At 49.6% G+C, this 20308-nt stretch overlaps 11 protein-coding genes across 11 annotated transcripts; 4 read left to right on the top strand and 7 right to left on the bottom strand.

Annotated features, from left to right (window-relative positions):
- Nucleotides 1-729: 729 nt before the first annotated feature.
- Nucleotides 730-3255, bottom strand: BDW70DRAFT_170220 (putative carboxylesterase; the record flags this gene model as incomplete). Its single annotated transcript, XM_073742872.1, has 4 exons — nt 730-812; nt 1660-1810; nt 1870-3166; nt 3215-3255. 4 exons carry the CDS (start codon nt 3253-3255, stop codon nt 730-732), a joined length of 1572 nt encoding a protein of 523 aa, XP_073599749.1.
- A 302-nt stretch (nt 3256-3557) lies between these two features.
- Nucleotides 3558-6033, bottom strand: BDW70DRAFT_129142 (SET domain-containing protein). Its single transcript, XM_073735557.1, has 2 exons — nt 5676-6033; nt 3558-5615 (listed from the first exon to the last, which is right to left on the bottom strand). The coding sequence occupies exons 1-2, from the start codon at nt 5784-5786 to the stop codon at nt 3801-3803; spliced, it is 1926 nt and encodes a 641-aa protein (XP_073599748.1). The 5' UTR covers nt 5787-6033; the 3' UTR covers nt 3558-3800.
- A 229-nt stretch (nt 6034-6262) lies between these two features.
- Nucleotides 6263-7225, top strand: BDW70DRAFT_129140 (mitochondrial 54S ribosomal protein uL14m). The gene is made up of 4 exons (XM_073735556.1): nt 6263-6311; nt 6373-6457; nt 6519-6743; nt 6797-7225. The coding sequence occupies exons 1-4, from the start codon at nt 6297-6299 to the stop codon at nt 6865-6867; spliced, it is 396 nt and encodes a 131-aa protein (XP_073599747.1). The 5' UTR covers nt 6263-6296; the 3' UTR covers nt 6868-7225.
- On the bottom strand, nt 6438-7801 carry BDW70DRAFT_129136 (DNA-directed RNA polymerase II core subunit RPB9). The gene is made up of 3 exons (XM_073735555.1): nt 7399-7801; nt 7135-7224; nt 6438-7083 (listed from the first exon to the last, which is right to left on the bottom strand). The coding sequence occupies exons 1-3, from the start codon at nt 7648-7650 to the stop codon at nt 7039-7041; spliced, it is 387 nt and encodes a 128-aa protein (XP_073599746.1). The 5' UTR covers nt 7651-7801; the 3' UTR covers nt 6438-7038.
- A 171-nt stretch (nt 7802-7972) lies between these two features.
- Nucleotides 7973-8952, top strand: pin1 (peptidylprolyl isomerase ESS1). The gene is made up of 4 exons (XM_073735554.1): nt 7973-8044; nt 8117-8517; nt 8574-8690; nt 8744-8952. Exons 1-4 carry the CDS (start codon nt 8042-8044, stop codon nt 8751-8753), a joined length of 531 nt encoding a protein of 176 aa, XP_073599745.1. The 5' UTR covers nt 7973-8041; the 3' UTR covers nt 8754-8952.
- A 1085-nt stretch (nt 8953-10037) lies between these two features.
- BDW70DRAFT_147632 (uncharacterized protein) lies at nt 10038-10684 on the bottom strand (the record flags this gene model as incomplete). Its single annotated transcript, XM_073738747.1, has 2 exons — nt 10038-10188; nt 10266-10684. 2 exons carry the CDS (start codon nt 10682-10684, stop codon nt 10038-10040), a joined length of 570 nt encoding a protein of 189 aa, XP_073599744.1.
- Nucleotides 10685-11719: 1035 nt separating this feature from the next.
- Nucleotides 11720-14978, bottom strand: BDW70DRAFT_129133 (uncharacterized protein). The gene is made up of 5 exons (XM_073735553.1): nt 14603-14978; nt 12448-14547; nt 12225-12394; nt 11850-12176; nt 11720-11763 (listed from the first exon to the last, which is right to left on the bottom strand). The coding sequence occupies exons 1-4, from the start codon at nt 14885-14887 to the stop codon at nt 12119-12121; spliced, it is 2613 nt and encodes an 870-aa protein (XP_073599743.1). The 5' UTR covers nt 14888-14978; the 3' UTR covers nt 11720-11763; nt 11850-12118.
- Nucleotides 14979-16029, top strand: BDW70DRAFT_95093 (nuclear cap-binding protein subunit CBC2). Its single transcript, XM_073745258.1, has 5 exons — nt 14979-15244; nt 15305-15399; nt 15462-15506; nt 15556-15747; nt 15803-16029. Exons 1-5 carry the CDS (start codon nt 15176-15178, stop codon nt 15933-15935), a joined length of 534 nt encoding a protein of 177 aa, XP_073599742.1. The 5' UTR covers nt 14979-15175; the 3' UTR covers nt 15936-16029.
- Nucleotides 15812-17038, bottom strand: BDW70DRAFT_95095 (pyridoxal 5'-phosphate synthase glutaminase subunit PdxT). The gene is made up of 2 exons (XM_073745259.1): nt 16758-17038; nt 15812-16690 (listed from the first exon to the last, which is right to left on the bottom strand). Exons 1-2 carry the CDS (start codon nt 17003-17005, stop codon nt 16123-16125), a joined length of 816 nt encoding a protein of 271 aa, XP_073599741.1. The 5' UTR covers nt 17006-17038; the 3' UTR covers nt 15812-16122.
- A 194-nt stretch (nt 17039-17232) lies between these two features.
- On the top strand, nt 17233-18464 carry BDW70DRAFT_129131 (4'-phosphopantetheinyl transferase family protein). Its single transcript, XM_073735552.1, has one exon. The coding sequence runs from the start codon at nt 17402-17404 to the stop codon at nt 18434-18436; it is 1035 nt and encodes a 344-aa protein (XP_073599740.1). The 5' UTR covers nt 17233-17401; the 3' UTR covers nt 18437-18464.
- A 19-nt stretch (nt 18465-18483) lies between these two features.
- Nucleotides 18484-20169, bottom strand: BDW70DRAFT_129128 (1-acylglycerol-3-phosphate O-acyltransferase SLC1). The gene is made up of 3 exons (XM_073735551.1): nt 19983-20169; nt 19163-19906; nt 18484-19113 (listed from the first exon to the last, which is right to left on the bottom strand). The coding sequence occupies exons 2-3, from the start codon at nt 19872-19874 to the stop codon at nt 18950-18952; spliced, it is 876 nt and encodes a 291-aa protein (XP_073599739.1). The 5' UTR covers nt 19875-19906; nt 19983-20169; the 3' UTR covers nt 18484-18949.
- Between the last annotated feature and the right edge of the window lie 139 nt (nt 20170-20308).

The following is a 20308-nucleotide window of genomic DNA, read 5'->3' as shown; positions in this document are numbered from 1 at the left end:
ACAACACCTAATCTGCATGCCATCCCTCGGCGCGTACAGCTGGGCGTAGTCGACATTCAGAAAGACCCATACCGCGGAAACAGGAATCTCGCCTGCGCGGACGTGATTTGGTCTATTGGCAAAAGCGGAGCAGGGAGTGATGAGGCCGGCACCCCGTGGTCTGAACCGAAGACTAAGAAGGTTCTCGTCTTTGTCAACGAGCGCGAGGAAGCCGACGAGGTTGCGCAATTCCTCAGATCGAAAGGCATCGACGCCCATTCATTTAATCGCGACTCAGGCACCAGAAAACAAGAAGAAATTCTTGCCGAATTCACCGAACCAGCCGCCGTTCCCACCGCGGAAGAAATCCTGCTCGCCCGCAAGCAGCAGCAACGTGAAAATATTAACATTCCCTTTGTGCTTCCTGAACGGACAAATCGAGACACTGAACGCCGCCTTGATGGCGTCAAGGTCCTTGTCACCACTGATATTGCGTCACGCGGTATCGACACCCTAGCCTTGAAAACTGTGATTCTCTACCATGTTCCCCACACGACTATCGACTTTATCCACCGTTTGGGTCGTCTAGGACGTATGGGTAAGCGTGGACGGGCGGTTGTTTTGGTTGGCAAGAAGGACCGCAAGGATGTGGTCAAGGAGGTTCGTGAGGGTATGTTCAGGGGCCAAGCTCTGATTTAACCTTCACTTTCGGATCATGAGTTGTACTTGTACATTTATTATGTCACTCCTCTATCTGTGGATATTCATTGCTGGCGCTCGAATGATCTTGGATAGATACCCATGCAGTCTGGTTTGGTTTAGGCTCATAGTGGCTGTATCATTATCATATCATATCATGTATTATATTTCATTTTCCATCTATATAGACGATGTCATACCAAATATCTATACTCTGCGGCCCACTCATCTATAACCTGTCAGTTGGTAGCAAATCGGCTAGAATTTACACTATCGAGGCGTCATCAATCAGTGCATCAAACGATCTACCCGGATCTGTTGCCATTGGCATCAACCGGAAGATACTCTTCCAGGTTCTCCTCCATCTATAAGCTCCCCATACTATCCCCAGCAGCAACCGCATTATTCTCTCTCCGCGTTCCCCTCACAAAGACTTTATCAGGACGCACACCCATAACCCAGTTAACAGACACCTACCTCAAATGATCTCAGTCTCCTTGTCAGCAATCATACATAATATATACCCGTCCGAAACTAAGTGCAGCAACCACACCGCAGTCCCTTTCGTTGCGGTGAAAGGTGGATACGTAAAGCGGGTAGCGGGAACTTGTGGTTAAAATTTCCAGCTGGTAGTTGGCCCCATGGAAGCAAGTAATCGTGCAAACTTGAGTAAGTCATTGTGACCGTAGTCGATGAAATTTGGTACAACCAGCGCTTATCGACAAAGAAGCAACGGCGGCCTACTGCCCGTAGGAAACCCTAGGCGGCCTTACAGAACGTAGCACGGGCTACGATGCGTATTCATGGAAGATTAAACGCGCCTGAGAGAATAGGTGCTCCTGATACTATGCACACTCTCTGCTTTATACAGATACTAAACGGGTACTCTCCCCCCAATCCCACTCAAAAAGTCACATCTATCTTTCAACTCCCTTAACTTGACTTCCGCAAACCCAGTCTCGGCAATAATCCATTCCTCACCTGTCCTCTTCAGCTCTGTCACCCCAGGAACATCCGCCGCAGTCAACTTATGCGCATTCGGATCCCCTGTCTGGAAGAACGACCCAAACGCGCCCGCGAAGCCTCTGTAAATGAGCGGGTTGGTTTGCTGAACGGAGTTTATTCTGTTCCACTGCATTCTCTCAATCTTAGTATAATACTGTACAAGAAGGGAGCAAGGAAAAGACAAACGTAGACAGTGTCATCTGCATGCTGGGCCGGCGGTATCGTATACTCAGCTAAATAGCCCTTCCGTTTTGCGGCAGAAGCAAGCCAATACCCGGGACAAGACAGGACGGCATCGCGATAAACCAAACCCGCGCGCACATAGGTCGAGTTATAAAGGTCCAGCGTCTCGGTTTGGCCTGTTTCCGGGTAATACCGATGTTCGAGGGTGTGAATCTGAGACGGCGATAAACCAGGTAAGAACCCGGAAAGCCAGGAGTGGAAACTAGACGATGAAGAGTTGAAGGAGTCACTTGTTGCGTTTGTATTCTCGTAGGCAAAGCCAGGAGGAACGAAGTTTTCGCCTTCGTGGGTGTTGTACGTTGCAAAGATGTAATCTGTTTCGATCAAACTGTGCCTTGCTGCCTCTGTTAGTGGGTGGAGGAGAAATTCATCGTCAATGACAGGCGCCCATGTGTACGAAGACGTCGTATACTTATGGCTAGCACTAATGGCCTGATTCGCGTCGCGGATTGCTTGGACATCGACCCTTTTCAAGCAAGCCAACGAATCATTCTCACCAGCACAGCCAGTCAAGTTGACCAAACTATCATAGATAACCTCCGCCTCGTAATCGTCGTAGCGATACGTCTTCGGCCAGAACGGTGAGCTAGCAAGCGCCTTTGAGAAAAGCCTCTTTCTTCCTCGTCGTCCATTTGCAAGGGCCTGCGCAACAACTGAGCCTCCGCCGGCACTCTGGCCCCAGATAGTAACATTACGTGGATCGCCTCCAAAATGGGCAATATGATCTTGAACCCATTTAAGGGCATACTCCTGATCCAAGAGTCCGGGGTTTAAATCCGAGGTTGGCGAGTCCTTGATTGCCTTTCCCGGGAGGAAGCCAAAAGCATTCACTCGGTAGTTCGGGTAGATGACTATATAATCATTCAAGGCGCTCGCATTCAATACGGGGAACGACGAAGGTGGAAGAGTGAATGATGCACTTCCTTGTATGAAGGCGCCACCGTAGAAAACGACGAGGACGGGTCGGGAAGCCGCACTCGAACCCTCGGTCCAAGGCCGTGAAAACAGACCTAGATACAGACAGTCTTCAGATCCATTCACCGTACGCTGGGGACACATGTCGAAGGACTGGTCAGTGTCATAGATACCATCCCCTACGGGCAATGGTGGCTGCGGAGCACGGAAACGGTTTTCGCCGGTTGGAGGCGCAGCGAAGGGGATTTTGCGGAAGTACGAGATGTTGTACGTTGAGTCGTATCTGCCGTGGAAGGAGCCGTAAGTGAGATGTACGAGAGGGTCGCTGTTGGTGGCAGCATTAGTACCGCCGATAACCGTGGTCAGTAAAAACGTTAGGGCCGAGAGGGCGCTGAAGTACTGCGGGATTCCCATGTTGACCTCACTGGTAGGATCTGCTGGATTGCGACTAGAACGCGCACAGGCATCTTGCTGCGTTATATATTACACATATTGTGTTTCGGGGCGATAGACGCCGAACTGGATTAGATTTGCGGGGATGGAGCCAGACCTAGGATCGGGGAAATAGGTTGAAGAATCGTTGCCATTGGTGTAAATATTTATTCCTGGCCATGCGTGTCTTGGGTCCTCAACTTTCATGAGAGAAGACGAGGTGGTCCTGGAAGGATGTGTTGAGTAAGTATTATTTTAAGATCGATCCTAGATCATTCCTCAGTTGGGATAGCATCAAGATATCTTCAATGACTCTAAGTGTTATATGGTATAGAATTACAGAGACCATGCATGGACAAATCTTGCAAAACCACAATTCGAGAGAAGAAGCCAATGCACCAAAGTAAGTGCTAAGATCCTCATAATCTCCATGCCAAACTGTCAACCTAAACGCCAATCTGCCACAGTATGAGACCCCAAATCAATAGCCCCAAAACTCCACATCTCCTGTCACAAACATTGCTTCATTACACAGTAGTTACTCGGATAGCTCTAGTGCGCCGTCTGGTCACTCGCGTATTGCCTCGTTCGTCGAGAGCCTCGCTATCTGGTGTCTCGCTGCGCATATCAGACAGCTCTGGGGTGGGGGTGAGGCCGAAACTGACCCCACGGCCCCTGCGAGATACAAGGGCCTCTTCCTCGGGGTACAGGAACCGATGGATGGTGCGATGGTCCATGACTCTCTCCTCATCATCGTTCGGGCCCTCTTTCTCGGTCTTTGGCCAGCGGAACCCATACAGCATGGAGTGGCGCTCGCAGCGAGGGCACTCTCTCCGGGTTAGATAGGAGTTTTGTTGTACGAACCAGGCGTTGCAAGTGTGGCAGTCTACCCAGCGGTCATACGAGTGCGCTAGTAGTTTTGGTGTTTTGGTGTAATCTCCAGGAACTCGCGTCAGTTTTGACTCCGGCTCAATGGTCAAATAGACCCTCTTTGTTCTGGGTTTTCTCGGTTTCGTCACGTGCTCTAGAGCTTCTGATCCGTCCTCCAACTTGGTAGAACTTGAGGTATCGCTTACGCAGCTATCGGCGCGCGCCGCAGTCTCTAATTGTGCCGTTACAGTAGTGGTTGGTTCGCAAGAAGGTTCCACCTCAAGTTTGATATCAGCTTCAGGGATTGTCGTAGATATAGGCGCCTCGGCCTCTATTGAACTTTCCACCGGCGCCGCAATTGTTGCCGCAGTTTTGGTTGGCCTCGTTTTGAGTGATAAGGCTTCATCGAACACTGAAGTTGCAGCGGTGGATGTCGATGATCGCTGTGATTCTTGAGGGGTTATGGAGGTAAGGGATTCATGATCGGTCCCGGAAGACTCCACATTATCCCCGGCTGAACTGCTCTTTCCGGAGTCGCCGGCCTCTTGCACCGACAGGGCCAGATTCGGCGATGGAACACGAGGCTCTGACTCAATTGAGATAGCAATATCTTCGGTAAGAGACAACTGAGACCGCAGTTTGGAACCGCGTGGTGTGAACTTTCCCCGCTTCCTAGGAGTCGAAGAGGGAGAGCTGTCCGAATCGATATCTGATTGGGCCTTGCGTTTCCTCGGCGTAAGGTGGTCTTCACTAGCACCTGGTTCTGGCGTAGACGGTTTGCTTTGTGGCCCAGGAGCTAGGTTGTGTGACCATCCGTTGCGGGGGACGCGTTCACAACTGAGGCATAGACATTCGCAGTTGTCAATTCCAAAATAGTCTTCACCATACGAAACCGTGATTTCCTCGCCAATATAGATGTCTCGAGTAGCGACGACCTGCATCCCTTCCGAACCTCGAGTCACCAGACGCCCGTTGGCGCTGCAGTCATGATTCGCGAAGCGGGCAGGACCCAAAAAGAATGACGGTGTTTTCCTCCGGCTCGACATCACGATGCTAAAATCTTTTCTTTTCAAATCCAAGTCCCGCTCTTCTTCCTTGGTCATTGGCACCAGAGTTCCGCTCAAGTACTTGATCTCCTGACCTTGTGGGATAAATTTCCGGGCGCAAATAGCGGCCTCATGTTCGGTGATTGTATAGCGATTGGTGGTCGTGACCTCAAACGGACAGTCGGGAAGGTACATCTGTATATATTTGCGAAGGTGCTTGCGGAACCAGTCCTTTTCGCGGTCGTTGGGTAGTCTTGCCAGGTATCTCTTCATTCCGGTTAGATCTAGTATTTTGCGTTCTGCTGCGCTCACATCCTTCGCGACTATAACATCGTGTAAAAGGATATAGCCCACGGTATCTTCGGCCAGGCCGCGGACAGGGATATATTTCGTTCGATTTTTGCGGGTTTTGGTCCAAAAATAAGCCTATGTCAGTCATCTGATTAGGATACAACAGCCATGTCTTCAGGCTCTGAGAATGCCTACACAGTCAACCAGCGCATCCGTTGCGACATCGTCATAGCTGGCCAATTTCGCAAGCGTCAGACGGTCGCGCCGGTCCACGGACGGACTGGACCGGGCCTTTGAGGACGGCATGGTAAGATAGCAGATCACAGAAATCCCATGTAACCAGTCCAGCGTTTTGTTGCTTTCTGTCAGCAATTGGAGTCGAGAGTTGGGATTAAATGAGACCAGGGGAACAAAGCGGGAGAGCGGCTGGGAGCCAATATATAAGATAAAGAACGGAGGTATAATACAATTATTAAACAAGAGTAAATTTCCAAATGATCAACATAACGGGGTGTTATAAGGAAAGAGTCCAAGCGGGTATAATGGAGCAAACAACAAGAAAAGGGGGGCTACATCCGTAGAATTAGAAACACAGCTTGTTCAAAGAATGGCGCGGCTGGAGACTGAGAGCGTTCTGCGTTACCCGGCGTTGGACAAGTGGTGCCTTGTTTTGTAGGCTGCAATAGGCTTCAATCCGCTGCTGCCCCGGGGTCGGCGATCGGGAAAAGTCCTCTTCCGGCAATCTTCCGAATCGCAGATTGTTGATCGATTACGAGTTCTACCGGCGAAGTTACGAGAGCAGCGCATACAGTCAAGATGATTCAATTAAAGGTGAGTTGCGGGCTTGTGAATTCCCCGAGTCACATATGTGTACTCAACTAACCTTCTATAGACGTTGTTGAATTGCATCGATAACTCCGGCGCCGCCGTCGTCGAATGCGTGAACGTCCTGAAAAAGAAGCGGGCCGCAACAGTTGGTGCGTTTCCTGGTCTATGCTCCCCTCTATACACCCCTAATATCTGTTTTTGGGGATCTAGGTGACCGGATTGTGATTGTCGTTCAGAAACAACGGAACTTCGGACCTGAAGGCACGAGCAGCACCGGCATCGCCAACAAAGTTCGCCGAGGAGACATTCGACACGCTGTCGTGGTCCGGGTGAAGAAGGAAATGCAAAGGCCGGACGGAACCCTTGTCAAGTTTGATGATAACGCTTGCGTGCTGGTGAACAAATCCGGAGATCCCATCGGAACCAGAATGAACGGTCAGTTATAGCTAGATGGAAAGTCTAAGCCGCAATTCCTAATTTGAATACAGGCGTTGTGGCGACAGAACTACGGGGAAGGCAGTGGTCGAAGATCCTCTCATTGGCGCCGATGCACGTATAATATACCATTTGGGCGAATTGTTTATTAGGCGTTCACATATCTATCTTGTATCAATAGAGCATACTTTTCCTGAATCTCCCTGATGACATAAGATCGCCAAAAGAAACTCCCCGAACATGCTGTAAAGTCGATAATGGGTATCGTGGTATAGAATGAGCAAGAATGACAATTTTATAAGAAGACATTTCCACAGTGGCAGCAAACATAGTAAAGTTTCTAAGACTGTTAGCCACCAGAACCAATCCATCCACAAACTAATATGCTCACCATTCCGGTTTCTGCTGATCGTTGTTGAGACTGGAAGAACACAGCTTCGTTGTGCGCGCATTTTGGACAAGTCTTGTTGGATCGAGGAAGCTATAGAAAGAAAGCGCAAAGACAAATCGCAAGTTAGCCAGACAATTCGAACCGCATTGATTCTTCCAAGCATATTGCAAACCAAAGGCACCAAGCCAGCAGCTAGGACATCGAATCACAGGCAGAGCAAGCAATCACATCGCCACAAAGCAGACAGAAACCGGATAGACAAACCGTAGGATCGTTTCCCACATCCTGAGTGACACCAGCGGTGTCGCCGACTTGGCTGGTGAGCTTGTTCTGGTAAACGCAATTAGACGTTGCGGGCTCGCCAACATGGCAGGTTCGACATGTGAACATCAGTCGGTTGTTGACGCGGTCTTCTTTCGGATATAGAAGGTTTGAGCATTCACGGCAGAAGCGAAAATGGACCTGTTCGGTCTGTTTGCTATCACCATCGGCGGATGGAGATGGACTAGCTGACATTTCTGAGACCGTCGAGTCGTAGAGAGCGGGGAAGGTGGTGTTGAGGCGCGATATGCGGCGATTATGTCTTTGGGAGATATCGGAGATCAATGAGGAACTAAAGCGGAGAGAAAATCAACACGGACAAGAACTGTCAGGAAGGATCAAGGATATGACTCGAAGATGTAGTTGATTCTGAGTAGACTTGCGGGAAGAAGCACGGAGAGGCCGAACATCAGTCTGGACCACGTTTGCGTGGTTTGCGGTGTTTGTCATGTTTGAAGTTTCCCCTCCTCGCTTTTCCCCGCGTCATCTCTGAACTATTTGCGTCGCTGCGACAACACTGGTTCTATACCTCGCTGAGTTTTATACCATTTCACACCTTAAGTATCCTTCGAAGCTTACAAGCAAAATGGTATGTCTGTCTTACCTCTCTTTAATTTAAAACTGATGTAATTCCGTCACATATCCTGACTATCATCAAAAGGTAAACACCGGTCTTCCAGCAGGATGGGAAGTTCGCCATTCGAACTCCAAAAACCTTCCCTACTACTTCAACCCCGCTACCAGAGAGTCGCGATGGGAACCTCCAGCGGATACCGACATGGAGACTCTCAAGATGTACATGGCGACATATCACAGCGGCGCCGCTACATACCATGAAGCTCCGAGTCAAGAAGGCAAGATCCGTTGCAGTCACCTCCTAGTCAAGCACAGAGACAGCAGGCGACCGAGCAGCTGGAGGGAGGCCGAGATCACTCGAACAAAAGAGGAGGCGCGCGAGATTCTGCGCGGTCATCAGGAGCGCATCATGCGAGGGGAGATCCGGTTAGGAGATCTTGCGATGTCCGAGTCGGACTGCAGTAGTGCTAGGAAGAAGGGCGATCTGTAATGATACTCCCCAGTATATTCCCCTTCCCGTAATATTTGCTAACACTCCGAAGTGGCTTCTTTGGCCGTGGTGAAATGCAGAAAGAGTTCGAGGAGGCAGCGTTCGCCTTGCAACCAGGCCAAGTCAGTGACATTGTCGAATCAGGGTCTGGTCTTCATCTCATCGAGCGGTATGTGAGCTTCAGTATGCCCTGGGTCGCGCTAATCATGTTGCTTTTCACAGGCTACAATAGATATTGTTGGGCATAGTTATCTTGGTATACTTTGACTGAGTTGCATGGAAAGAAATCAATTCTATCGTTTATATACACCGGCTTTCTGGTTTTAAGCATGTGTTGCGTTGCACATACAGAACATCTTGCTTTGTAGACCCTCTATTATGCTGAAGAGACCCCTATTCCATGTTAGATAGTCCTGACTCCTGAGGCTTTGGCTAATATTAACACGGCTACTTGTCACTGCATAGAAGTTGTTTCGGCGACTAATGCATGGCAGTTGTTTCTCGCTTGGTAAGCCTCATCTCTCTTTCTGAGTTTAGATATTATTCTTAGATTTGTCCCTGCAATTTCGATATCGAAGCTTACCATTCCCTCCTTGCTTAGAATGCCACTCTATCCTGAATTCAGATTACCACAGCTTTTCTCGGGCCGTTCAACCACGCGCTTACACGCTTATGAACAAACCCAGCATTCATAACTGTGCCATTTCCCCCAGTAAGCTCTTCGCCTTTCCCCGCATCAGAAAGCATACACTCGAACCGCCTTCAAGTCGCGTTCCGCCAAGTACAGCATTGCAGAATACAAAGTCATAATTCACTTGATAAGCCCAAGAAATCACGTTTCGGAGCAACGTGTCCAACAGACGACGCGAACCGTTTGACTCGCTACGTTCTCGCTATCAAGTGCCTCGCAACCTGAACAAAAGTTTGCAACGTCCTCAACCCAACCTTCGCGACAAACCCAAAGCTCAGGCCAATAGACCTGGCAGTTCCTATGGCTTTTGCGCTGCTTATAACACCGGAGCCGAGGGCACCGGGATGATCTGCTTCCTCGCAATGGAAGACGATTTTGGGTACCGGAAGCGGAAAAAGGCGGTTTCTGTAGGGGTAGAGGCATTTGCTGAAGGAATTCCAGGGTAACCAAGCTCTGAGTTTGAATTTTTGGGCTGTGTAATATGTTTGTTGTTTGGGGTTGGGGAATCCTGGCTCATTCTTTTGACATACTACAAATAAAGTCTCAGTTTCAAGTGATTTCATATTTTGCGACTCTGGCCTCGATCTACATAGTTGGGCTTTTGGAAATGTATATATTACGCTAAATATCCAGTTCTGCAAACAATGTTGTGTCTAGATATTGAATGCGATCCCAGGCGTTTGATTTACCTGTTTCATAATATCGAACAAATACACGAATAAATGCTCAGGTCCATTGCACTAACACGGTCAAAAACGCTGGCTCTAATACCCCTGACCCTCTTTGACCATTTCAGATATCAGTAAAGGCAGTTCCTTTCTCCACTTAGTCTTTTGCATACTCTGCCAGCCCCCAGAACTTTAGATCCAGTCCGATGCTTTTAGCAGAGGCAGCAAGCTCGCGCTTCTCTGTCTCCTCCTGCGTGTAGTGAGTAGCCCGCTTCCATGCATTTCGCCGGTTACCCTTCCTTGCGCGCCTATACCAAGCTCATCAGTTTAAGTATTGTAAGCAAAGTATAAGTACTATGAAGAAGGGAAGAAAGATAACACTCACCGAACCCCGATTCCCGTCTCCGCGCCCCTTTCTACCCTCTCGAGTTCCTCTATCCCAACAGTCGTATACATATAGCTGTCCTTGCCAAAAATCTTCCACTGCTCAAGTTTATCGTTCTCCAACAATATCAGCATACCTAGCTGCTCCACTAAGGGGAAAGTATCCTTGCGCCCAAGCGTCTTCTTGATGTCGCGGTCTTTTCGAACCCGGTCGTGTAATCTCTCAAAACACAGCTCGCACAGGACCAAACAGTCAATAATTTCTTCTACGCTGCGCACATGGCAGTTCTGCGGGTACCTCGCACGGCGGAAAGCAGGGTCCGGATTTGTTTCCGGGTTGCGGCTGGCCCATGTGCAGGGGTAGTAGAATTCGTCGTAGAGGCAGGAGCAGAGATATTTCGTTATCCAAAAAACGCACATTTCGTTCTTATTCTAATTATAAGGAGAGATACGATAGAGTATGGAGGATGATCGGTATAATTCGTGCTTGAGGGACAATGCTGCGTTTACTAGAACAGTGTTTATATAGGTTGGAAAGGGGCTAGGATGGAATCATGGTCAAAGGGAGAGAAACAAAAGCTTGATCTAAAAGACTTCAAAATATAGTACACATCTTTTGATAGAAGCTCTACCTAGAGAAAGTAAAGTAGATTTGTGAAGACCATTGTTTATTGTGGTGACGCCGCAGACATATGTTTGTTTTGATAGGGCTTTGTGGTCACATGATCATTGCTACAGTTGACATCTGCGAGCATCCAATTTACGAAGAATAGTGAAGCGTGCATCCAATAGACTGCGTATGCGGATTTGCCTGTGCATATATCAGTTTAGTTTTTCCGACAGTAGCCTCTTGTTTTCAGTGTTTATGAAAATGACCAAAAATGTGAATGTATCCTGCTGGCCCCACAACGATACTTGCATAAACCATCTCACTTTCATGTACTTCAAGCGGAGGACAAACAGGCTTGTTCCCCCACAAGCCGTATGGTCTGCATCGCCACTGCATCTAACTCTTTTTTCTTCCAATAAAAGCCCTCCCAGCGTTCAAGATGATCTAGCTCAAATTCACGCATGAAAGAATTCGGCTAGAAGCCCCTTCCATACTGCGGCCATGAGGACTTTGTAGGCATTGTCCAAGGCTGTGCGAATAGCCTGGCGATAATGCTGCGGGTGCAGAGCCTCACTGAAATGGGCATTATTTGAGGCAGGCGTATATAGCTTTCTTCCGCGACGGCATATCAAAGGATTTGGGGAACATACCTTGTCGACTCATTCGGTTGTTGTGAGGGGTACTAAAGGTCTCCTAATGGAGAGGTCGGCCAGGGTTGGAATATCTGAACCGGCGTAGCCCCCGAATACAACATAGGAAGACTACTGCGGCGAAGGGTGCGAGAAAGAAAAGGGAATGGAGAGGGATGATGTGGCTCGGAAACGTCCTTGACAGGGTACAGGAAAGAACGAGGGAAAAGGGTGAACGAAAAAGTTTCCGTACCAGTACACTGCATCGGGAAGTAATTAAAAAAAGTAGAGGATCTTTTGTACTGTTGCACGCGTACGCAGATAAAAGTGGATGGGAACGACATACATCGCATTCTACAGTAAAGTGGCCGTAGTGTTGGTCGGTTGCTTCGAAGAAGATGAGTCGACAAACCATGCCTTACATCCCTGCCGATGAAAGTATACCATGGCAATGGGAATGAAGGAATGCGGACTCCGCGATCCCCACGAGTAACACCTCGTGAGAGTAGATCAAATTTTGTCATTGCTCAGCAAATCTATCCACAAATGACAATTCATGAACAGAGCGTTCTCCATTCCTAGACACATCATACAAAACATATCGGAAGCACAAGATCAGACAAGGGTATTGAGCCGCGCCAGGCGCGCAGTTATCGATTCGATGACTGCAGATCTAAAAACGGGTTAGCAATGTTTGAGAAAAGGTGCGTTGGAAACGAACTCTCGCTCCACCATCTTCATGGCATCGGCAATTTTGGCCCTCTGGAGGCGCTGAGGAACGCGGGGCTGCGCGCCGGTAGGAGACGTCGGAGTGCTAGGCTCTGTTGCAGTGGGAATTCTAGCGGCAACAGACTTGGCTTCTGTGATTAGTTCAGATGCGATCTCCTTGACCTACATCTCTGTCAGTATGGTGTCCATGATAACAATAGGGATTGGTGACTTACAGCATCCAGCCGCTTGGCAATATGCTGTGTGGATTCCTCCTTCCGCTCTTTATTAAACGATTGCGAAAGTGTTTCAACTTCAGCGATCCATGACGACTCCTTTTCACTTAGCGGCCGTCCGCCTGATTTAAGAACTTTGTTCCGGATGGCTTCGTATCGCCGTACCAGTTCTGACTGTCTATTTTTGGCGGCCTTCAACCTCGCGTCCAATGCCGCAGTGCTCCGGGATCCCTCCTTCCTCTGCCCATCCTCGCCTATTTCACTCGAGACACCCTTGATCCGATCAGCTACATCAGCTATCTGCCCTAACTGATCGCGCAATTCACCCTGTAACCTCTCGCATCGACGAAAAAGATCTGATGCAGCACGTTCAAGAGCATTTGTGTGGGCAGACAAGATTCGGTGCGCTGCGGCTACAAGGTCTAGAGTGGCTGGTGACAGAAGCACCGGTTCCTTGAGGCTACTCCGGTAGCGATGAGGAACATGCTTATCAACGAAGAACTCCAAGGGAGGATCAGAGTAGAGAACGGACGGGACCTGGTAAGGAGGTCGATGGGGGGGAATCGTAGGAGAATCGGTCGGCTGGACGTCTGACTCGAGGGAAAATGATGGGAAGAAAGTGGGCTTCTCAAGAATAGCGGCATATGGATTATATGCATGCGAGGTGAGCAATAGATAGCCTAAATCGTAGTCACAGTAGACCAAAGACGCTGGGAGGTGAAAGGGTTGACTGTTCGAAGTGCTAGCATCGTCTACCTGGATGATCGATTCCAGAACAGATGCATTGCCTTGGCAAAGGACTTGAAGGCGGAAGCCAGAGCCCGATGTGTCCTCAGACTGTAATTCATCCTCCAAGCGCTGTATCCACGAAGAGAGCGAGATGAAAACTACGCCGTGAGAGGTTGTCACAAAGAAGCTATAGCGGGAGTGAGCATCGGGCGTGAATATAGGCCACGTAGGCGACGTTCTATGCTCTTCCTTAGTGGTATTGATGACTTCCACAAGTAGCAAGTCACTCGACTCCGATTCAGGCACTCGAAAAGCGTTCTTCCTCGCCTTCGGCAGCCATTGTCCCTCCACTCCAACGACTTCAAGGCAGATATACACTCGACCGCTCAGGGAAGATAGACAGATCACGGTCGCTGACAATTTGTCGCCGCCGCTATCTAGTGTCAATTCATCCTCCTCACCCATCATCAGAGCGTCAGTATCAGCCTTGGCCGCGATGACTAGCATGTCGCACAGATCGAGATCATCAGCATCATCCCCGATATCGACGCGGAAAGGACCTTGGAGCTTAGGAATTGCGCTAAGATTTGAGGGCCGCATAAGAATTTCAGACTCGGGTTCGGTGGCAGAGCCAGGAATTATCTGTAGTGGTTCCTGGTTATCGATTTCCGCGAGCCACTCCCACTGTTGCCGACAGGCCGCCAATTGATCCTCATGATCAAGAGGATCCTCTTCTAAGGCGGACAGTTTTGGTACGATTGCAGCAGACAATGAAGGAATAGCAGCAGAAGGCGCTCTCCACTTAGAAGGTAAAAGCGGGCAGAGCGCGTAAAGATCACCAGGCTTCATAGCAATCCAAAGCGTCATTGCGGCCCAGGCGTCCTCCTTTTCGCTTCCAACGCCACCAAAACGAGCCGACGCAACCTCCATATCAACATAATCAGAGGAAAACCCCTTGTTCTTTCCGAAGCCCGACGGCGCAAAGTCCTGGTCCGAAGAGGTCCCATCGACTAGCTTCCTAAGGTCGACGGCCAAAGTCGGACGGTCGAATGACCAATGATTGTTCCGGTCCAACTCCCATACGCGCACCACTGCATCTTCAGTTACTGTCACTAGGCACCCTCCGAGATTGCTGTAAACTCCGAGCGGATGCCACAACGCCGACACCACCGGAGATTCCGGAATGACATGTGTCGTCGGACCAAGTTGGTATGTTTTCACACGTATCGGAGAGGAGTCCGCGGTAGCCAGGTGCGCGGAATCAGGAAGCACTGCGATGAAGACGGTGTGGTCTGCAACAATTGCCAAGAAAGCGCCGTTCGGGGAGGGTATGATCTGTCGGATTTGGTCGTACACTGGAACCATCAAGACCTAATCAGCATCAGTAAAAGATATATTCGTAATAGCAACAATGTGCTGGACGTACCCGGTAGGAAGCGCCGGCATCCGCATCGGGCTTCTGGCTCTTCGACCTAGCGCGCTGCTGCCAGTCGTCCTTCAATCGCGTGAGGCTTGACCAACGGATTTGATTGTCAACAACCGTAAATACTTCATTTCCTCGCCGTGCCAGTGTCCGCGAAGGACCAAGATAGGGAGTATCTTTGGTGCTTTTAGAGCTTGCTGGGTCCTTGGGTGCTGGACTGGAAAACAAGGCGGCACCGGGGGAAGGGCGCGAGAGCCAGGGAGGAGTATAACTGATGACTTTCGGCATCGTCAAGATAATTATCCCATGAAGCTGCCTTGATAAAAATGTTGATTGTTGCCGCGCACTAATTTCAGACCGCAAGCCCGTTGAGCTTCACAGGAAATTTTCGGTAGAGTTGTTGAAGAATGGCCGGACGAAGCAAAAGCTGAGGCGCCAAGACAAACCCAAACTAAGCTCTCCTGCGCTCATCCCTCTGCTTTCCTCTCAACGATCTCAACTACAACAACCAACAGCAGCAACAAGCGGCAGTCTTAATCTTCCAGACTTGCTTTGCCGCTATTCTGGTTCGTCATAATGAGTGTACCGGAGCGACGCAACACGGTTGAACGGCTCGACCGGCCTAGCGCCTACTATTTAAGCAAGGTACAGCTTTGCAAGCAGCCTCTGAGAGGTTCGGCAGTTACTGACTGGAGTTACGACTAGAATAAAAGGCGCAAGTACAGTTCCGATGAGTCGGAGGAGCAGAAAGACCCCATGGAAGGTCTGAGGGATGCCACGACTCTTTATGTTGGTAATCTGTACGCTTCCTAGACACGTTACGCCCTTTTCTTGTGGTTTATCCAATTGCTGATCATTACAGTTCATTTTACACTACAGAGGAACAGATCCACGAGCTCTTCTCCAAGTCCGGTTTCCCAGTCGCACAACCCGGATCTTTCGCTAACGCGATTTAGATGCGGAGAGATAAAGCGCCTTGTAATGGGCCTCGACCGATACAACAAGACTCCTTGCGGATTCTGCTTCGTGGAATACTATACGCATCAAGACGCTCTTGATTGCTTAAAATATATTGGGGGTACAAAGTTAGATGAGAGAATCATCAGGACGGACCTTGATCCGGGATTCGAGGAAGGCCGACAATACGGGTACGCACGCAACTCGACTTTCTTGTTCCGGGCAGGGTACTGACTCGCAGCGCAGACGAGGTAAATCCGGTGGCCAGGTCCGTGACGAATACCGAGAAGAGTACGATCCTGGTCGTGGCGGTTACGGGCGAGCATACGCGGATGATCAACGACGACGTGAAGAAGAGGAGTACGGAGCCGGTAGGTAGTAATGTGAGAAGAACGTCCATTTAACCGGCGCAGTTACGGAGTTCTTATACATTATACTTTGTTCATACGGTAGCGAACATTGGCGCACTAAAAAATATCTATTTATCTCTAATACCCAGAACAAACGGAGCTATTCTAATCGTCCAATTGACGGAGAACAATCACTGCCTCATATATATCATATCTTCATTGCAATCGTTTCACAAAATCTTCCACTTGGCGCAGCCACCAGGCATGGATTCTTTCGTCACCAGTCAACTCAGGATGGAAGCTTGTGCCAAAGACGTTGCCTTGTCTCACGGCAACGATATCACCAGTTTCCTCGTCCGCACGGATAGGCGTTCCACTGACAGCTAATCGCGCAGCCCTCCCGGGAAGACTAGCCAATACTTCAACGTCGCGTGACATTGCCTTTCGGGACGCTTCGCTCTCGGCTTGTCGCGAAGGAGCAACAACGGTCTCGTCTCTCTTAGCTTCGTCCACCTGAATACCATCATGATGCGGTAGGATTTTCTCAACTACCGGCGCACGAATGAAGACCGCCGGAAATGGCTGCTGGGGTGTACCGGATGTGCTGAGGAACGGCAGATCAAGCGGCGCCTGAAAGCTTTCAGTTTGCCGGCCAAAGTGGTTGCGATTAACTCGAACATCTAATCCTCCGATCAACTCCTGGCCACCCTTTTTAGTCCGGTTCGCCGATTCCGCAAGCAATATTAACCCGGCGCAAGTTCCCCATGTTGGTTTGCGGTGGACCCTGCGGGGAAGAGAAATATGAGTCAGTCGCTGCACACTCAGTGTCACCATTCTTAAGAACAACTTACTTGACAAAATCTCTCAAAGGCTCAAGTAAATTAGACCGAGCTGCCACCAATGAAATTGCTGTACTTTCACCCCCAGGCAGGACGAGCGCATCGCATCTCTTGAGTTCTTGCGGGGTCCGGACCTCAAGAAATTCCCACTGCGACGAAGATTGTTGCGAACCCAGCGAGGCCGCTGCCTTTTTCAGCAGCTCTATATGCTCGAGGAAGGCGCCTTGTAAGGCGAGAACACCAACAGTAATCTTAATCATTGCACTCTGTCGAGAATAAGAATTGGATTGGGAGGCGTTGGCCACATTAATATGTTAATAAAAAGTCAAGTTATGTAAACAGGTACCGCGGATCATTCAGCTTATCGCCACGTGCGGCCCTCCCTGATAAGCCCCGGAAACCGATGTCTGTACTGTTTCGTCGTCTTCTCTCGTGGGAGATTGTCTCGCAGGATCACTTTATAATGAATAGAGGGTCACGACGTTACGAAGTTCCCAAGCGATTGAAATTCTCGTTGCTTTTTACCATGTCAGCAATTGGTCTATAGTCAGCTACCTGCTCATAAGATAACCGTCTCACATTTACCCCTCCACACCCTTCCACAAGCCTTACCATCTCTCCTCAATCAATAGACCTGTTTACGAACTCCCACAACCATGGTGCAAGACACCGCAAGCGCAAGCACTTCGCCAATTTTAACAAGATGGTACATCGACACCCGCCCTCTAACCGCCTCAACAGCAGCCCTTCCTCTCCTGGAAACCCTCCAGCCCGCTGATCAAATCTCCGTCCAAAAATACTACCATCTAAAGGATAAACACATGTCTCTTGCCTCTAATCTGCTCAAATACCTCTTCGTCCACCGAACCTGTCGCATCCCCTGGTCTTCAATCGTGATCTCTCGAACCCCAGCTCCGCACAGACGACCATGCTATATTCCACCCTCAGGCTCACAGGCAGACAGCCCCAAAGACGGATATATCGGCGTCAACGTTGAGTTCAACGTCAGCCACCAAGCCTCAATGGTCGCGATCGCGGGAACAACTGTTACTCCCGATATTGGTGGAGACAGCAAACCCAAACCCGAAGTCGGAATTGATATTACGTGCGTAAACGAGCGGCAGGGACGAAACGGGGAAGAGCGGAGCCTGGAATCGCTACATCAATATATCGATATATTCTCGGAGGTGTTTTCCGCAGCAGAGATGGCGGATATGAGGCGGTTAAATGGAGTTTCATCACCGCCCGTGTCTGCTGATCGTCTTGTGGACTACGGGTACAGACTCTTCTACACTTACTGGGCGCTCAAAGAGGCGTATATAAAAATGACCGGGGAGGCGCTCTTAGCACCGTGGTTACGGGAATTGGAATTCAGTAATGTCGTTGCGCCGACCGCTGTTGCGGAGAGTGGGGATTCGGCTGGGGATTTCGGGGAGCCGTATACGGGTGTCAGGACGACTTTATATAAAAATCTCGTTGAGGATGTGAGGATTGAAGTTGCTGCTCTGGGCGGTGATTACCTATTTGCGACGGCTGCGAGGGGTGGTGGGATTGGAGCTGGTTCTAGACCACGAGGTAGTCCAGACGGAAGTGGCATCCGAAGCCAGGATCCCTGGACGCCGTTCAAGAAGTTAGATATAGAGCGAGATATCCAGCCCTGTGCGACTGGGGTATGTAATTGCCTATACTGACAATGCAAGATACGAGATTGTCGGTGAATAGATGACGTTAAAAGCTACGAACTAATTGCATTGATCTATCATTAGCTTACAAGACAAAGAGATGGCTGACTGGATATCATATCGTCTATAATCGTTCGCAGGGTATATGGGAGTCCAATATCGCATTTTCAATCTTTCTCCAGGTTTCGAGATCTCACCTTGATCTTGCTTTTCCTAACGACTTTCTATTGCTGCCTCATCCCTCCGGTTCATTCGATCCATGACAATTATGCTTGCCAGACAACATAGTCTATCACGAAGGTGCAATAGTCTAATATCGGTGATCACGGAGTAGATTAGCCGAAAAGTAGTGTCTATTTTGTTCAACCGCGTGCTATGTGATCGGAAACCGTCTCAGCTCATCATCGTACGAGCGTATCTGAATATTCAAGGTCAAAAGCGTGGATTACTTCGCCTCGAGTAGGTACTCGAAACATCGAGTCACGAAGCAATCTGTGAGTTGCCTATATCAGCTTAGCGCGGTCAGAGATCAACAGCAGTTGATTGTCCCTTGGATGACGAGGGAAGGTCGGCCGGTTCGGCATTCGAGAGCTCCAGGAGGGTGTTGAGCATTGACTCCCTGGTCGATGTCGTGAGTCCATCGACATCAGCCGCGGTCAAGCCGTCGGTGCTGATAGGGGGAAGAACTACAGTGGTCAGCAGAAAGCCCATCTAAAACTTTGGGTGCAATCATACCTTTAACCTTAATAGATCCAGCTTCAAACCTGAATTTTTTCGGCGCGAGGATGTGCGAGTAGTTCTCCACGACAACAGGAACAATAGGCACACCCGCTTTGACAGCCAAGTGGAAAGCACCCTTCTTGAAGGGTAGGAGCTCGGGCTTCTCCGAATAACTCCTCGTACCCTCGGCGAAAATAAACACACTCTGTCGGTGACTGCGCATCTCCTCCGCGGCGCTATCAAACGCCTTCACGGCCGTTTGCCGGTTGGCACGGTCAATGAACACGGTCCGGGAGAGTGCCATGAACCACCCAAGGAAAGGAACATAGCGGAGCGACTTCTTCGCCGTGACACTGCAGTAAGGCGGGAAAATCTCTCCGAGCATGAGAACATCGAGTTCGGATTGGTGGTTGCCGATGATGACGGCGGGGCGCGTAGACAGGTACTCTTTACCCTCGACGATATCAAAGCGCACGCCGGTCGTGAATCTCATCACCCATTTGAAACTGCGGGCGGTGGCCCACTGGGATATGCGGCCGTACCCCACCACGCGGAGGACGATCGAGGCTACCACACCGTACATCGCGCAAACGAGTAGAGAGCCATATGACGCCAGGCAGCGCGCCACGAACGAAGCGCGCGGAACCTTCTGCCCAACAAGGAAGAGAGACGCGGTGAAGGCAATGTAGGTGCTTGCACCCGAGGCAATGTAGTAGAGCAGCGACATTATACAGGATCGTTCGAACTGATATTCTCTATCTGAAGGTAATTCCGATGGTTAGTTACCATGCACTCGATATTCATGCCCTCAGCATGAAAGAAGACGTCGTCTTACCAGCAAGTCAACGAATAGCAAATGACGAAATGAGACGGCTGTTGCGGACTAAATATTTACAATTCGACCAAAAGCATGGCAGACGGCGACAAGATGCTGCTTGAAGGCGAAAATACAAGGGAAAGATACTCCGATCCAATGACAGATATTTTCAAAAGTCGTACTTGGTTACCGAGGTTGATTCAGGTCTTGGATCTTTGGTTAAAGTATTCAACCTTTCGGAAGGCCCAACATTATTCGGGCCTGAACCAAGACGGGCATGTTCACATGATATCGCTGACTAAAGGTGATATGTCCGGCACTATCTTGCCGCTTTTCTTTTGTGT

The sequence above is a fragment of the Aspergillus foveolatus genome (genome assembly GCF_047715535.1).
Source record: "Aspergillus foveolatus strain CBS 279.81 unplaced genomic scaffold BDW70scaffold_5, whole genome shotgun sequence".
In the NCBI taxonomy this organism is placed as follows: domain Eukaryota; kingdom Fungi; phylum Ascomycota; class Eurotiomycetes; order Eurotiales; family Aspergillaceae; genus Aspergillus; species Aspergillus foveolatus.
The sequence above is the reverse complement of the archived record's forward strand: the minus strand, read 5'-3'. Positions and strand labels throughout refer to the sequence as shown.

Excerpts from the sequence above, each read along its gene's own strand:
- BDW70DRAFT_129133 (XM_073735553.1), bottom strand. The coding sequence starts at position 14,887 with ATGCCGAAAGTCATCAGTTATACTCCTCCCTGGCTCTCGCGCCCTTCC. Across the intron at positions 14,548-14,602 it reads ATGCCGGCGCTTCCTACCGG|GTCTTGATGGTTCCAGTGTA; the intron begins GTACGTCCAGCA and ends GATGCTGATTAG. Across the intron at positions 12,395-12,447 it reads TTGCCAAGCGGCTGGATGCT|GTCAAGGAGATCGCATCTGA; the intron begins GTAAGTCACCAA and ends ACAGAGATGTAG.
- BDW70DRAFT_129142 (XM_073735557.1), bottom strand. The coding sequence starts at position 5,786 with ATGCCGTCCTCAAAGGCCCGGTCCAGTCCGTCCGTGGACCGGCGCGAC. Across the intron at positions 5,616-5,675 it reads CGGATGCGCTGGTTGACTGT|GCTTATTTTTGGACCAAAAC; the intron begins GTAGGCATTCTC and ends TGACTGACATAG.
- BDW70DRAFT_129131 (XM_073735552.1), top strand. The coding sequence starts at position 17,402 with ATGGTGCAAGACACCGCAAGCGCAAGCACTTCGCCAATTTTAACAAGA.
- BDW70DRAFT_129128 (XM_073735551.1), bottom strand. The coding sequence starts at position 19,874 with ATGTCGCTGCTCTACTACATTGCCTCGGGTGCAAGCACCTACATTGCC. Across the intron at positions 19,114-19,162 it reads TGGATCTATTAAGGTTAAAG|TTCTTCCCCCTATCAGCACC; the intron begins GTATGATTGCAC and ends TGACCACTGTAG.
- pin1 (XM_073735554.1), top strand. Across the intron at positions 8,518-8,573 it reads GCTAGGAAGAAGGGCGATCT|TGGCTTCTTTGGCCGTGGTG; the intron begins GTAATGATACTC and ends AACACTCCGAAG.
- BDW70DRAFT_129140 (XM_073735556.1), top strand. Across the intron at positions 6,458-6,518 it reads GAAGCGGGCCGCAACAGTTG|GTGACCGGATTGTGATTGTC; the intron begins GTGCGTTTCCTG and ends TTGGGGATCTAG. Across the intron at positions 6,744-6,796 it reads CATCGGAACCAGAATGAACG|GCGTTGTGGCGACAGAACTA; the intron begins GTCAGTTATAGC and ends ATTTGAATACAG.
- BDW70DRAFT_95093 (XM_073745258.1), top strand. The coding sequence starts at position 15,176 with ATGAGTGTACCGGAGCGACGCAACACGGTTGAACGGCTCGACCGGCCT. Across the intron at positions 15,245-15,304 it reads GCGCCTACTATTTAAGCAAG|AATAAAAGGCGCAAGTACAG; the intron begins GTACAGCTTTGC and ends AGTTACGACTAG. Across the intron at positions 15,507-15,555 it reads ATCCACGAGCTCTTCTCCAA|ATGCGGAGAGATAAAGCGCC; the intron begins GTCCGGTTTCCC and ends AACGCGATTTAG.
- BDW70DRAFT_129136 (XM_073735555.1), bottom strand. The coding sequence starts at position 7,650 with ATGTCAGCTAGTCCATCTCCATCCGCCGATGGTGATAGCAAACAGACC. Across the intron at positions 7,225-7,398 it reads ATGTGGGAAACGATCCTACG|CTTCCTCGATCCAACAAGAC; the intron begins GTTTGTCTATCC and ends TTCTTTCTATAG. Across the intron at positions 7,084-7,134 it reads GATCAGCAGAAACCGGAATG|AAACTTTACTATGTTTGCTG; the intron begins GTGAGCATATTA and ends TAACAGTCTTAG.
- BDW70DRAFT_95095 (XM_073745259.1), bottom strand. The coding sequence starts at position 17,005 with ATGATTAAGATTACTGTTGGTGTTCTCGCCTTACAAGGCGCCTTCCTC. Across the intron at positions 16,691-16,757 it reads CCTTTGAGAGATTTTGTCAA|GGTCCACCGCAAACCAACAT; the intron begins GTAAGTTGTTCT and ends TCTTCCCCGCAG.